At 47.5% G+C, this 15080-nt stretch overlaps 1 protein-coding gene across 1 annotated transcript in view; it reads right to left on the reverse strand.

The window, feature by feature from the left end:
* Slc9a2 (solute carrier family 9 member A2) overlaps positions 1-15080 on the reverse strand; it is an 80825-nt gene that overhangs the window by 38764 nt on the left and 26981 nt on the right. The window contains exons 2-3 of the mRNA XM_063229744.1: positions 13358-13821; positions 6714-6964 (exon numbers count right to left, since the gene is read on the reverse strand). Coding sequence (XP_063085814.1) covers positions 6714-6964; positions 13358-13821 — 715 coding nt within the window. The remainder of the gene's footprint in view (positions 1-6713; positions 6965-13357; positions 13822-15080) is intronic.

The raw sequence follows: 15080 nt of genomic DNA on the forward strand, positions 1-15080 counted from the left end.
CGCACCTGAGAGGCACTCTCTGCCTGGGCACCAGTTCTTCATGTAGGACACGCTCATAAAATTTCCTGTCATTTAAGTGTCATTAAACACCAAATTTCTCCTGTCTGAAGAATCCCCACTCCTATCCTAAGGTCTATTCCATTACGCACAGGAAACAACGGTCCTAAAAATGAGAAAGCAGCACAAGCTTTCTCCTGTTCCAAACACCATCATCACATGGATGTCACACGCTGAATATCATCAGTCAGCCACAGCTCTGCAGGATGACCGAGCACCCTATCATGTATTCTAGAAAATTAACTCTTCAGTCTGGGGGTCACTTATGCTGAGATTATTACTCCACTAAGGAAATCTGCTAGATAAACACAAGAGAATCAGAAATCAGTGATGGGGAGAAACTGATTGGCTTTGAAGTCCCCTGCTAATCTTCGACAATACAATGTGTGGTTCCTTGGGATTTTTTTTTTTTTTAAATTTCCACCAAAATTCAAGTATCTTTTTGAGACTACTTAGAAAAAAGACCTAGAGATCTTAATACACAGGTTCTAGTGATCATTTTCAACACCTCTGTGAGGCAAACACAGATGAAAATGACACTTTTCAGGGCTCAGTCAAGAAGAGGGAAGAAAATATGTGATTTTGAACACTGAATGTTGCTGACGATTGTAGCTTCAATTCCTAAGAAATAGAAAGTGCCCCAGCCGGGGTGTAGGAAAGGGCTTTGCTAATCCCTGCAGGGGCCCCGACTCAAGGGGAGCTCTGCTCTTCAGCCCAGTTGAAGAAGCTTCCCTGACTCCCCCAGGGGCTGGGGCTGGGCTGCCCAGCACCTGTGAGGCCCTGAGCGCCACTCTCAGCTCCTTGCAAAAACATGAAAGCTGTCTCTCTTCTTTCCCTCCAGATGGCTTCAACTCCACGTCTTAGTTTTCTGAGAAGACTCCTGCCCTTTCCCTCAGTCTCTCCTTCCTTATTTCCTGTCAACCTTCCCGTTCCCAAAGAATTGCTCTTTATTTTCAGGGGCATGGATACCATCAATGGAAGGAAAACACTTCTGGTTTTCAATTTCCTGTGTTTAACTTCTAGCTTTTCTTTTACTTTATCAAGGTGAATAAAACTTACTTCAAATCTCCAGAAGCTAATGATGAGCTCTATTGTACAATGCTGTCTGACCAAAGCAGCATAGAAACTGCTTACAATTTCTGTTTTTCTAGTTACTCTGGCTATAGCATAAAGAGAAACTGGTGAGCTGATTTTCATACCATGCTTTCTAATCCACAAGAGCTAACTATCAATACCTAATCTATATAAAATTTACTAGTAAGATATTTTACAGTCCTTTTTTTTTTTTTTTTTTTTTTTTTTTTGTAAATCCTAAAAAAAATCACCTGGATATTTTACGCTTAGAACACAACTCAGCTGGACTACCACAGAGTCCACCATTCTGGACAGGACCTGAAGACAGCTGGGAGCATTTTGTTACACCTCAGCCCTCAAATCTACTTAATTAGACAGGTTAAACCCTAAGCATGGATGCAAACAATCTCATGAATAATGTACGTGATCCCACCTAGTTTATCAATTCAAAGTCTCTCCTGTGTTTTGTAGTCTTATGCTGTGTGGTAGGCAGATTTATAAAGGCAATGCTAAGTGTGTTGTTTGGTTTCACTTTTTCCAGAGGATGTCTGAAGAATTAAAGGACCCATGCGATTGTAGTGCATGGGCCTTGAATGTCCCCAGAGATGCTTATGCTGAGCTTGGACCCTGGGGAGATATGGTTGGGAGGTAGGGGAAGCTGGAAGGAAGTTGGGTCACTCTAGGTGGCCCCTGAAAAGGATGTTGGGACCCCAGGGAGCCTTTCTATCTCTTGATTGCTCTCTTTTTGGGTGCCATAAAATAAAAGTTTTTCCACCATGTGCTCCCCACCATGCTGTGTGCCTCATCACCAAAGACCCCAAGGCAACAGGCCCAACAGACCACAGACTGCAGCCTCTGAAACCGTGAGCCTAAACAAACCTTCTTCTTTTAGGTTGATTGTCTCAGACACTGTGCTGCAGTGACCAAGGCTGACAAACAGGTGTATTTTGTCTTCTTGTTACCTAATTTTCATCCTTTATGTTTGGATGGTCACCACAGATTTAGAGGGCTCAGTCTTGCCTAATCAGAATTACCAGCGAAGGCTTACACCATAATTAAAAGTACATTAACACTTTCCAGAGTAAGAGAAGGCACTCTGAAAGGTGCAGAGGTGTGGAGACAGAGAGTCCAGGCTCCTTGGTCCCTGCTGTCCTTCCACCCAAGTCCATCTGCTCATCCTCACACTTCAAAACGTCAGCATGAAGGCCAAGTCTGTTTTAAACTGTGTGATCTGTGGAGAGCCTGGCTCTGCCAGGACAGCAGCTTTCAGCACCAAAGCTTCAGAGCAAAGGATGGATTCTCAAAACCTCTCTGGTCTCACTCCTCCCGCTTGGAGACTGATGGGGATCCACAGATCAGCAGCTGCCAAGTTTCTTCACTTGCTCTGTAAAGATAAAAGGGCTTTGAGCCCCATCCTGCACTAAGATAGTCTTCAAGGACGTTCTCCCATCACCTTCCTGGTCTCCAAGCCTTACTGAAGTCCTCTCTTCCATCACTGGGTAAGTAAACAGACTACAGGACGGCAAACAAAGGTGAGCCTTCCTGTGTCCCTGATGGTTTTTAACAGATGAGCACTTTGGACTTTAGGAAGGTAAAGAGGAAGGAAAGAGGAGAGGAGCTCCTAGATGGACCTGACCCTAGGCTTCAGTCTCGACCCAATCGTTCCAGACATTCCTAGTAAGTTCTCATTTAGTCTTTTTTTTGGACTTGTGCTGGTTTTTCCATTTTAAGGGCCTGGACTGGTCTTTCTCTGGAGACCCAGGGTCCAGGTATCACTGGTCACCGAGTCACTAAGCAGCCATAGTTTGTCAACCGGCCTCGACTTCCACATTCATAAAATGAGACTAATAATCCCCACTTCCCACCTTCGTTACAGTAATACTTCTAGAATAGTCAAGACAAATGGAAAATGCTTAGAAATGAAGTAATTTGAAGGAAGAAAGACTAAGGAATTATTATCCCACTGATGCAAAACTAAGAAACACAGGCATCTACTCTCCTATCCACAGGAGGAAGCAGCTACCCATGTGAGGCCCATGAAAGAGATCAACATGGGGGGGGGGGGCAGTGGGCTGCTGTGGAGGGGGTCCTGAGGAGCATGTCCACCTGAGGACACTGTGCTTCCAGAGTCCCAGGGGACTGCATGAGACATAGGATGAGGACCCAGAGGTACCTGGAGTCTGGGAGAGGTGAGCAAACTCCAAAAGGCAGGATTCCCAGAAGTCACCGAGTCATCTGCAATGATCTCAGGCAAGAGGAGAAAGTGGGGAGATGTGCCCCAATGTGAGCAGGGTCACCAGTGCTTCCTCCCTGAGCTTTTCTCTGAATGTGAGGTCCAAAACACAGAGGCCAAGATAAGAATTTCTTTTTTTTTTTTTTTTTTTTTTTTGTCTTTTTTGTTTTTATCGGTACCAGGGATTGAACTCACAACTTCCTGCTTGCAAGGCAGGCGCTTATGCCACTGAGCTAAATCCCCAGCCCCAAGATAAGAATTTCTAAAAGTGGCCATGACGCATCACTGCCATCTCTCTGTTGTGGAAAGGGCCCATAACTGGATTTATGGAAAGGTTCTTGTTTAGGGGACTGCAGAGACTTTCCCTTCAAGTGATATCTAGCATCGTGGAATCCAACCCAGAAAGCCCATCACACATGCATGGGCACGTGCGCGCGCGCGCGCACACACACACACACACACACACACACACACACACACGGTGTTCCCTATGGCAGCAAATACATGAGCAGTAAAACACTTAAAAACAGGAAATTTCACCTTCCCTCTGAGTGCTCAAATTTAAAATTCTGAATACACACTAAAACTTGAACAGAAATAATTCCCTAACACCAGTTTGAAAGAAGTCATCTCTCCAAACACTTTACAAGACAGAGGCAAAGAGGTGGCCCTAGCTGGTGACACACAGGGAAAGCCACAGTCTCAGGACAGCAACAAAGAGCCTCAGTAGCTGGGGGCTGGGCCACTGGAGAGGCACTACCTCCCACATCTTGCCGAAGAAGCCAGGACATTGCAACCCTCCTTGGGGTTGTCCTACTTCAAAGACGGGGTGCATTTTGAACCCAAAGCCAAGTCTTTGGATCTGCACAAGTAAGTTTCTTTTTAATCAGACTTTCATTAACAATCTGTTCATGATGTGATCTTGTTCCGGGACAGGCTGTCCAAGAGTCCACCCAAGGCAAAGCTCATGGACAGTGAGTTACAGTCCTGGAAAGTGGTTAGAGGAGGAAGGAGATGGACAGAGGGAGATGGACAGACAGAAGAAAGTGGGGGAGGAGGGTGGCAGACTAGGCGCAGGTGCACAGTTCTGCAACAATTATGTAAATCCCGAGAGCTGCTCAGAGGCTATTGCCCTGCCTCCCTGGCTGCCTGCTTCACTCTGGGAGCTGCCTCTGTCTTCAACAAGGGAAAGCCTTCATCCAACAGGCTCAGCCCCTTAAGGGTCTTGTTCCCATTAACCTTCAAATTTGTTTTTAAATAGCAAGAAAAGGGATGCAATTAGCAGGAGGTATGAGAGGAATTTCTAAGCTCAGTGCAATTTGAGCCCAGAAAAAAAAAATTAGGACTCTTGTAACAACTAGTGGACACACAAGCTTAACAGCCTCATGAATCTGTCCCTTGGACTGGCATTCAAGGTCCATGAGTAATTACCATGCACGGTCACCCACACCATACACAGTGGCCTCCAGCAAGCTGGCCACTGAGCTGCAGGTCAACTTGCCCACTTTAGGAAACCGCGCCCCCAGCCTGGGGAAGGGCAGCCCTGCTCTGACTCTTCAGCTGTCCACTGACAGTGGTGAGCTAGGTAATTCAGAGTGCAGACTCGCTGACCTCTCCTGAGATGTCCCACTGAAAGGCTACATCACTATTTTGGCACCCAATCTGGGCAGTGTCAGTATCAGTTTAAGTGTCAGGTAAGAGTGCACCCTAAGTTGTAAAAGAAATGCTGGGGCTGAAGTTGGAGATAGAGGTGTTTGTCACCCCTGGAAATGTCTGCTGGGGTCCACCGGGATGGGAGGCCCCTTGTGCAATGCTGGGAATTCAGAAATAAGCAACTAATACAGCCAGGTAGCTTGATGGACAATGCAGGCGGCTGATGTTGTCTGTCACAACTATGTGGCTCCAAGAGTTGCTGACATTTCGGGTGCACCCCTCCCATCCCATTCCAGCCCCAGCCAGCTCTTCACTGAACCCCGCTCTGTGCATCTTCAGGAAAATGACTCCTGCATCCAGCTGCCTTGCAGTTCTAGGTGTGTGTGTGCAGCAAGGCATAAGCTGCTCCCGCCTGGCAATTCCAGGTTTCGATGCAAACTGTTCTAGAACAGCCCTGCTGTGAAAGAGATGCCAGCGCCGCCCCCGCCCCTGCCCAGCCTTGGCACCAGCTGATCACACATTTCCAACTGCACAGCTCACAGAAGAGTAAGGAAGCTGGAAGCCGTACAAATGATAGGAATAGCAACCAGGAGACACAGAGCGGCTCATCCATTCCTGGGTCATGCTGGGTGCACGCACTGCTTTATTTAGGTTCCGTGCAAAACTGAAGACCAGCGGGCTCTAAGCTGTGGCTTTCCTGCTGGTGAGCTCTGCTCTTCCTGTGAGGGGCTCTGGCTTCCTCTCCTGCAGTCCTCACCTGCTCCTGATATGAAACAGCTGACATAAGCCATGCCACAGTTTCTCATCAGAGCATCACCCAACCCCGGATGCCAGGTGAAGCTCAGAGAGAATGAGGCCTATGCTCCTTGAAAACAAAACTACGACGCATGTTTAGCAGGTTCTAGGGTACAGGACTGCGCCTCAATCCCTGTCAGTGTAACATAATAAAAACAATAAGGCATCTCGTTACTCATGACTACGAGTTCCTCATTGACCTATCTGCACTGAAGGGACCACTTTACGGTCCCCTCAAGAAGATGTCCTTGCCCTGGTCCTCCACTGCGAGAGGCTTGTTTTGGGAATCCCACTCCACAGTCCATTTGGGGTACTTTTTGAGTCTTTCTCTTAGTCAGTCAATAAATGATACATTAATTATGTCTTTGATGGACAAATAACCAGTTTCCTGCTTTACAATCAGAACTCACTAGCTAAAATATACTAGGCTAAAATTACATGATAGCATCTTTGATTGGCTGGCTTTTGCTTTCAGTGAATTTAAGCTGCAGTTTTATCTACTGGATAAAATAGTTCTATCACTAAGCTTATTTCAACAGATACTGACCCTTGAGTAGTGTGGGTGACGTGGTCTTGTTGGAATACTGTATGGTCCCTCACAAGGGACACAGTGACTGAGAGGAGACTCATCCAGTTCTGGTGTCTGACTAAAAACCACCCCAAAGGTCTATTGTCACTGCTCTTGGGAAACCCAAGAGGTAACTTTTAGATAGTTCTTTTCTTAGCGCCAAACTAGATATGTGTGAAGTTGATTTCTTTATCATGAGAGATAGGAAAAGTCTATTTCAGTTGTCTTTACAATAGGAAAATCTTATCTCTCCCATCAGCTTTGATTCCACCGCTAGTACGCAGGGATTCAGGGGCACCGACGCACCATGGCTTCCAGCTAGGAAGTACTTACGCCATGATGCCGGACAGGTGAAACATCTCCGCTGTTATGTAGGACAGGTAGCTGTACAGGAAGACAAAGAGCGGCTCGATCACACGAATATTGTGTGTGAAGCGCGTGGTGAAGGCCGCTATGAAGCCCAGGAAGATGCCAATCAGCACCCCACCAATGCCGACAACAAAGAAATTAGCGATCCCCGCGAACACGTCTACGATCTCGATGGTCTTCATCTGGCAGAAGGACTTGAACAAGTTGTACAGGACCTGAAGGAGAGAGAAGCACATTGTGAGGACCCTGCGATTTCCACGTCCACCTGAAGGAGGACATTTCTTCTGGGGTCCCCTGTGAGTGACAACTGACAGTTACTGTGTAGTCACGTATTTTAATATTGCGACTCTAAAAAACCTTGATAAATAAGAAACTAATGCTAAAAGTACCAAGGAGACCTCAAGGTTATTAGCTTAGTTTAAAGCATTATTTTCTAGGTGGCACCTAAAATGTTATGAGATACTTTATTGTCATCGAACACTCATTGTGCAAATTACTGTCACGGAGGTACCAGAGCTCCTGTGCAAGTATGTATGAGGTGTCACATCGTGTCACGGTGTGACACGGCAGAGGGGAACCCCCAAAGATGTCTCCTGCCCTGGTTCTCACTGTGATGGCATCTCTGTGTCTTTCTTGCACATACGTGCTATGTGATGGAAGATCTAGAGGGATTTTACCACAGTGCGCTCTATGTGTGTGTGTGTGTGTGTGTGTGTGTGTGTGTGTGTGTGTGTGTATGTGTGTGTGCTCTGTGTGTGTGTGCGTTGTCATTTCACGAGTATTTATGCCTCTAAAGTAAGATTATGCTGCTCGGCTTTTCACACAGTCCTGGTTTAACTAAAGGTTGGAGACCGTGAGACCCCCCCACCCAGGCCTGTGGGGTCACAGACTTCCCACCGGCCTGGAGCCCTACCTATTTGTTTTTCCACAAAACCAGTGATCAAGTACAAGGCAAGTCCTTTACCATGCTGTCTACAACTCCAGGGCTTCTAGAGCCTCTACAGCATCTAGAGATTCAGGAGAAAGAGCCTCAAAATGGGGACACTGGAGATGAGGGCCAAATAACTCAAAATTAGTCCAGTCGGTCCAAGGGCAAATGTCCATGTTGATCCCATCTGTCCCAGGTCAAATGGAACACATGTCAGAGGTGATATTAGAGTGTGAGCCTCCCGGCCTGGTAGTGGTGAGTCAGGCTCCTTCTGTGAGCAGCCTGAGTCTTTCTCTGATCACTTGTGGTCCTTTTTATACCCTCCACATGACAAGTTTGGCATAGTTTTTCATCTTTTTTTGGGTTATAAACTCCTTAGGGTAAACCAACCCCTCACTGTGATTTATGTCGTCCATGTAGCCCAGTTTATAATGTGTTGGCTTTAAAGGACCAGTGAACATTTCCTTGCAAAGCAGTGAACATTTCTTCTCCTAATTATTATTGCTAACACTTCAGGGGCTGTGGAACCCCACCACTGAGCAATGGCATGGAGAAGAACAAAAGCACGGCCTCTCCCTCGAGGGAGGAAGGAGCCCTTTGGAAGCCATCCCCACTGGCCAAGCGAGAAGAAACAGCATCCCAGGAGCTGCCCTTCCACTCTTCCGCCAGTGCTGGCAGCAGGACCTGAGCACTGGGATGCTGCCGCTTCCTGGAAGAGGATCACAGATGTGCTATGAATACCTCTGCCTCCGAGCTGCCAAAACCCAGGGTGATGGTCACGAGCAGGCTGCCTGACTTTTGCAAGGCCGGTCTCTTCACACCTGCCACACTTTTCTTTTACTTTTGCTGCTCTCCAGCATCCTGGGAAGCCTGAGGCAGGGTTCAGCCCTGCTACTCTAGGTACCATATCTATTCATTCCATCCCTGAAATCAGGGAAACCACCTGTCTGCTGCGGGGGGGGGGGGAGGGGGGCTGAAGCTCTAGTTCCTCTACCTCCACCCTCCAGGTCCCTTCCTGGACTCCTCTGGCCCTGGTGAACCCCCTGCGGCTCACAGCTCACAAATTGGTTCCCAAACCAGTCAGCCCTGTGTGAGAGACCATCTTGTATGGGTGATGCTGTTTGCAGAGTGAGAAACTCATTTGCCCAACAAAGCTTGCAGTCCTCCTCCTCCTCTTCCTCCCTCACAGAGCCCAGGGAGTCCCCAACCTCTCCTGTCCCCAACCCCATCTATCTCACAGGCTGACTGGCCTCCAAGGGAAGCCCAGGGCTCCGCCCACAGAAGTAGCACTGCAAAGGGTTACAGGCTCACAGTCCTTCTGAAACTGCTCTGAGGTCTCAAAGGGCGATTCTATTTTAAATATCAGAGCAGAGCTGCAGGGCAGGGCCAGTGCCTTCAGCACACTGGGCAGAGAGAGGCTCAGGCTGCCCAGGCTACTACTGGCCAAGAGCCCACACCAGAACAGAGAAAGTGCTCAGGTGGGGACACTGCTGTGACAGCCAGAAAGCCTTCCACAACCTCCACCCCCAAACACACCTCTGATGAACCTGATCACAAGGGGTGAGGTAGGGAAAAGTCTCTAAGTTATAGCTGGCTGTCAGCCCACAGGCAGCTCATTCTGGTGAAATGCTTTGGTTTTATTCAAGAGAATCTATGCAGCAAAAAGTTGATTTATGCATTCACATTGTATGTTATATGTAAATATATGATGTACGCGGACCACAAACTATCCCCAGGGAGCTATGGATGGGTGACCTCTACTGGGCCTCAGCATCCTCGGGGGATTACAATTCTAGTGATCTATCTACCAAATTCCCCACAAGCCTAATCAGACAGGTGAGCACCTTTAATCTTATCACACGGCCAAAGGTCTCTTAAAATTATTTCAAATCTCATTGTAAAGTATATACATAAAATGAGAAGAAACTGTATATTTGAAAATTTGATTTAAAATGTGCGCTACTTCAGTGAAGCCCTGTACAGCAAAGATGCAAATTATGCAAACACAGCGGCTTAGGACAACAGCTCAGTTCTGGAACGCAGCACTCACACGCAGGTTACTCTTTCTCAGATGCATCATAAGATAAAATCAGATTTGCTTAACGAGTGTCAGGTGTGTATTGCTGTTTGCAAAATCAAAATTAAATTCTAGGCAGTCACCCTTTTCCCTCCACCTCCTGAACTCAAAATGCTTTGTAGCCACAATCATGGCCCATGTGAGCTTCTGTCCAGAGAGTCAGCTCTCCTTCCTCTAGCCTGGTGATGGGTAGACCACCAGAAATGACTTGAGGAGATGTTTAAGTCTTATTGGAAGATGTATGAGAATCCTCCATTCCTACATTAACAGATCTCAGCAATGATACTGGAAATTACCATGTGAACATATTTAAGTCATTTGATCTGCAATTTATATATTTCTCCATTTCTCTTGATTTAAGATTCTCTAATGCTAGGTTTATTCCCTTTCACCTTTCTAGCTCAAATTTAATTTATCATCATCTGGATTGGGCGAAACTTGCTCAAAGTCTACACCTTGAACCCTAATTCTCTCTTAGCTCACCTGTATCCTTTAGGGTGCATCGTTCAGGGTGCAGGCATCACAACCCACATGCTTGGAAGCTTTTCCTGTTCTGTGAGGTTCGTAAACCTCTCCTAAGGATCAAACCTGATGAATGAACCAGAGAACCTTCCACAAAACATCTCTGCCAGTATCTGACTAGAAGGCAAAGTTGTGATTTTTATGCACCAATCTGTTCCTAACTACTACATTCAATTCAGCATAGTAGTGAGCCAATGTGAGAGAAGCCTCAGGAGGCACATTCATTGGCATTAGGGAGGTAAATACCTGGTCACGCCAGTGCCCTGTGTGTCTGGGTTTGCAGCCCTCAGGACTCAGGGGTCCTGACCAGGGACGCCAGCACCACTGTGCCCTTTTTCTGTCCTTGCCCTCCTCCTTCCCCCTTGGGCCAGAGCAATGGCTGGCAGGTAGGCCTATGCCCGCCTCTGGCCAGCCCTCCTTCTCCACCCATCAAGCCACAGTTGATGGCATTGTACCCTTCCATAGTGAGGACTCCTGGGCCGTGCCTCTGGGTTGCCGACCTCCTTCACACCTTCTCAGGAGTGCAAGGCCATTCCCTTCCTCAGATCTGACTCTGCCAGACTCAAAGAATGGAGCCCTAGAGCTGGGGGTTTAGCTCAGTGGCATAAGTGCCTGCCTGGCAAGTGCAAGGTCATGAGTTCAATTCTCAGAACCAAAAAAAAAAAAAAAAAGAAAGAAAGAATAGAGCCCTACAAATGGAAGGCAGGCATGGGCATAAACACAGCACCATTCTGAAACAAACTGGTCCTCCCCAGCTCCCCTGGAGGGAACACAGCAAAGTGACCTTCGTGCTTCAAAAAGTCCCTTTTGCAACACATAGTTCTATTCTGAGAACTTCACACGAAGTATCCACAGTCTCCTTCAACAAGGGTAAAATCTGCATACCAGACATAACCACAATGGAAAACTCGATGCCTGAGGAAGTTAGAAGGGGTAAGCAAATGTCTTAACCATTAGAGCAGTTAAAATGTAATACTGAAGGTTAATAACTAATCACCGTCAATACACGATGGACTGTACGAAGTGGATTCGGTGAGTTGACTTAGTGGTTTTAAAATATGTCTTACTGGCTGTTTTGAAAATTAGGATCAATAATCTGTCAATAAATTATTTGGAACCTCATGACATTCCCAGCAAGTTAATGGACGTCCTTAGAGATGATATTTTATTTAGCTCAGGAATCTACTTTTACAGTGGAGCATAGCTCACAAAGTAGTGAGTCTGTATGTAAATTCTTAAATGAGCCAGAAATAACATAATGGTAGAAGATGATGGAGAGGCATTAACAATTAAGTTACTCAAGCACTTTACTTAGTGTTCTCCTGCCCTGATTTTCTCATCTGTGAAATGGGCAGAACAGCTACTTCTTGGTCCATCCTCCAGAGCTGCGGCCAAGAGAGACGCACAAAGGCTGGGGGCTGTCACTGCAGGGATCCCAAGCATGGACAAGATTGGAGGACGGGGTGCTGGCATAGGTCTGTGGGTGACAGAAGATACCTTCCCCACCCTCCTCTCCACCTTCATCAGGGTGGAGACAGATTCTCCCCACATTAAATTCATAATAGCCTTGACTCTATGTGCCAATTAAAAGGGAATTAACACTCGTTTGTGTTTTCTAAATAAACAGCCACTTCTGGGCAAATGAGGAGGCCCAGAAGTGTGTAAGTTGAGTAGTAACAGGAAATGAGTGCATGGCAAAGAAGATATGTCTCTGAGATCGTTAATACAATATACAAACCAGCCAAACAGAGGAGGAGGCCACTAGTAGGTATTAGCATTTCATAGGTTACTACACGCACCATAGGAGGTGCAATCACGAAATGCCACGTGAGTTCAGATGTTTAAAAAGTTGGTTGCAGTGAAAGGGACGTTGCTATCAATCCTTCTTAAAATACTAAAGACATTCTCCTTAGTTTTGCCGAATTTATCCCATCGTTCTTGGCAATGTGTCCTTTACTGAAATAAGTTATTTTTTAAATTTAAACACTGTAACTTTTAATTCTCCCTTGTGTACTGACAGCATACTCTTCACAGAGACCCCTGCATGCTGAAGTCTTTTACATCATTGTTAAAGACCACAGCTTTTGAAAATGTGGAGACCACATCAAGATCAAGCCCTTCCTGCATAATCAGAGCCAGGGATAAAGCGACCAGCCAAGGACCTTCCTCAGATCCAGGGCAAAACAGAACTCAGGGGGCTGGTTATTAGAAGAAATAAAGGTAAGTGATTAATGAACAAACGCATGAAGCACTTCAGGACAGCAGCCTCAAATCATCAGAGCAAGGAGGAGCCGTGACACTGCGAAGTAGACACGTGGTCTGCCCTCTGCGTCCTAGAACACAACTTCTAAAGCCCTTGGAATCTCAGAGGTGACAGGTGTCTGCTAACGGTGGGTGGCACACAGTCTCAGTGTGACTTTGGGATGAGAGGTGGTCAGTGGAAAGACCATAGCAGGGCTCAGAGTGGGACATTTAGCCCCAGCCTCCCAGAAGGGGAGCGGCTCAATCAAGTTAATCACCAGTGACCAATGAGGTAGGTGATCAGTTGTGCCCTTGTAGGGACACCTCCAGAAATTACCCCAAGATCGGGGTGTGGAGGTGCCTAGGGGCTCCTGCCCCTTCCCAGTACCTTGCCAGATGGCTTTTCCACCTGTGTCCCTTCTGCTGTCCTTATACTGAACCAGGAAATAGGGCAAATTTTTCTCCAGCTCGGAGCTTCTCTATCAAAGAGGCATCTACAGGAAAGCCAGGCAACGGCCTGTGGGTCACAGGCACAGGCGAAGTGACCCGACTTGGGTTTGGCATGGCATGGGGAGCCCTGGGGCTGCACCCTCAGCTGCTGGATCTGAAGGCTGTCTCCTCTGTGAGACAGCATCAGGACTGAACAGGACAGGGTGACCCCAGCTCAAGGACTGACTCTCTGAGTGGACAGCACTCCTGTTTCTGGTGTCACACTGAGCTGTGACAGCTCATGGCAGAGTGAGTTTGGTTGGGATTCTCCCTCTCTGTCATTGGAGGGACCCTCCTGAGGCATGAGCAGCCCTGTGTGTCATCCGGATGCACGGGGGACTTGTCACTCACCACTGTGACCGCGTCGTTCAGCAAGGACTCTCCGAAGACCAGGATGTAGAGCTGCTCATTGACATGAATGTTCTCGAAGACGGCCAGCACGGCCACCGGGTCTACGGCTGAGATGAGGCTGCCGAAGAGCAGGTTCTGCAGCAGGGTGATGTCACGAAGGCCGAAGGCTTCGATCTGGCAGATGCCGAACAAAGACACGCCGATGCCGATGGAGTTCCAGAGCGTCCCCACCACGGCATACCAGAAGATGGTGCCGATGTTCTCGAAGAATGGGCGGGTGGGCATGAAGTAGCCTGCGTCCAGCACAATGGGGGGCAGGAGGTACAGGAAGAAGACGTCGGTTTTCATGGCCGGCGGAGACTTCTCGTCCACACCGAAGATGATGCCGCCCAGCAGGAGGCCAACCATGATGAGCAGGCAGCTCTCAGGCACGATGGTGGGCAGTTTGTGGTAGAGATGGAAGCCTGCGAGAGAAGCCAGAGACATGGAGTTCGGGTTACACGGGATCGTGAAGGAGGAACGCTGGTGCTCTTGAGCAAGACCCAGGGGCCAATGTTGAAATCTCAGATGGAGCCCTTGAACCAGCCTCCTTTGCTTCCCTGCCCACCCCAGGAGGGTCAGTCAGGAGCTGCTGTTAAACCCCACTGAAAGGCTGGACACACAGTATCTGCATAGTGCAGCTTTTATTTCCCACATCCCCACCAAGTTTCTCTTAAACATGGGCCCTATGGAAACGGAATAAAGCAACATAGTTTTATATCTGAAATAACTGAATGACTTCCAGAATATTCTCAAATGTCACATTTTGTTTTATCCTGATGGAAATGAAAAGGAATTAGTAAGGGAGTTATTTTCACACTTTTTAAAAATGTAAGTGGAAACCAAAGTTCAAAGACATCCAAGGTCTTACCAAGGTGGATGGGGCAGCCAGTGCTTGGGTTATTATTGTCATCTCTGGCACTCATAAAAACATGTCACTTATTTATTTCTCATTTCAGTTTTTCATTTGGGATAGGGAATATTTGTGGAAATGTGGGACCTTCCTGAGACAGGAAAATCAACCCATCAAGAGGCATCAAGTGGTGGGCTCCAGTCTGCAAGGTCCCATCAGGGGATGGAGCAATGCACTTGTGACTTCTGTGACACAAGACAGAGTGGGACCAGCCCGCAGCCACATGTTGGGAGAACACAGTTGAGGAAGACACAGTACCCACATAGGCTGAAGAGACAGACAGACAGTAAGCCAGAGGCTTCTAGGTAAAGGAGAGATGGAGAGACACAATCTCTGGACCCCAGCTGGAGCCAGGTACAGCTTGAACTCAGAGAAAACCACTGGGAGGGTTGGAGGGAAAGGTGGGCTGGACTGACACTGGTGGACAGCCTGGAGAGGACCTAATCCAGAGCCTTGATCGCCCTTGTTTGCAGGGCAAAAGGAAGTCACCCGAAGACACTGGGAACCTGCTAGAATGAGACAGGATGTAAGAGTTCTGTGGTTTGCTTGTGACCCCCAACATTCAAAAGGGACATCATTAATAGGTGGCACCATTAAGGGATGACCCAGCCAGCAGGGTTTCTTCTTATGAATTAAAGGATGGCCTTTAAAAGAGAAGCTTCCAGCTGGGTGTAAGAGCCTGCTTCAGAATTAAGAATCTCCAAAAGAGGTGGAGATGGAGCTCACTGCAAAGGTCCTGAGTCCAGTCCCCAGCAGAAGACAGATAGATAG

Source organism: Cavia porcellus, unplaced genomic scaffold (assembly GCF_034190915.1).
Source record: "Cavia porcellus strain 051 isolate PalLab524CR breed Dunkin Hartley unplaced genomic scaffold, mCavPor4.1 scaffold_18, whole genome shotgun sequence".
NCBI classification, from domain to species: Eukaryota; Metazoa; Chordata; class Mammalia; order Rodentia; family Caviidae; genus Cavia; species Cavia porcellus.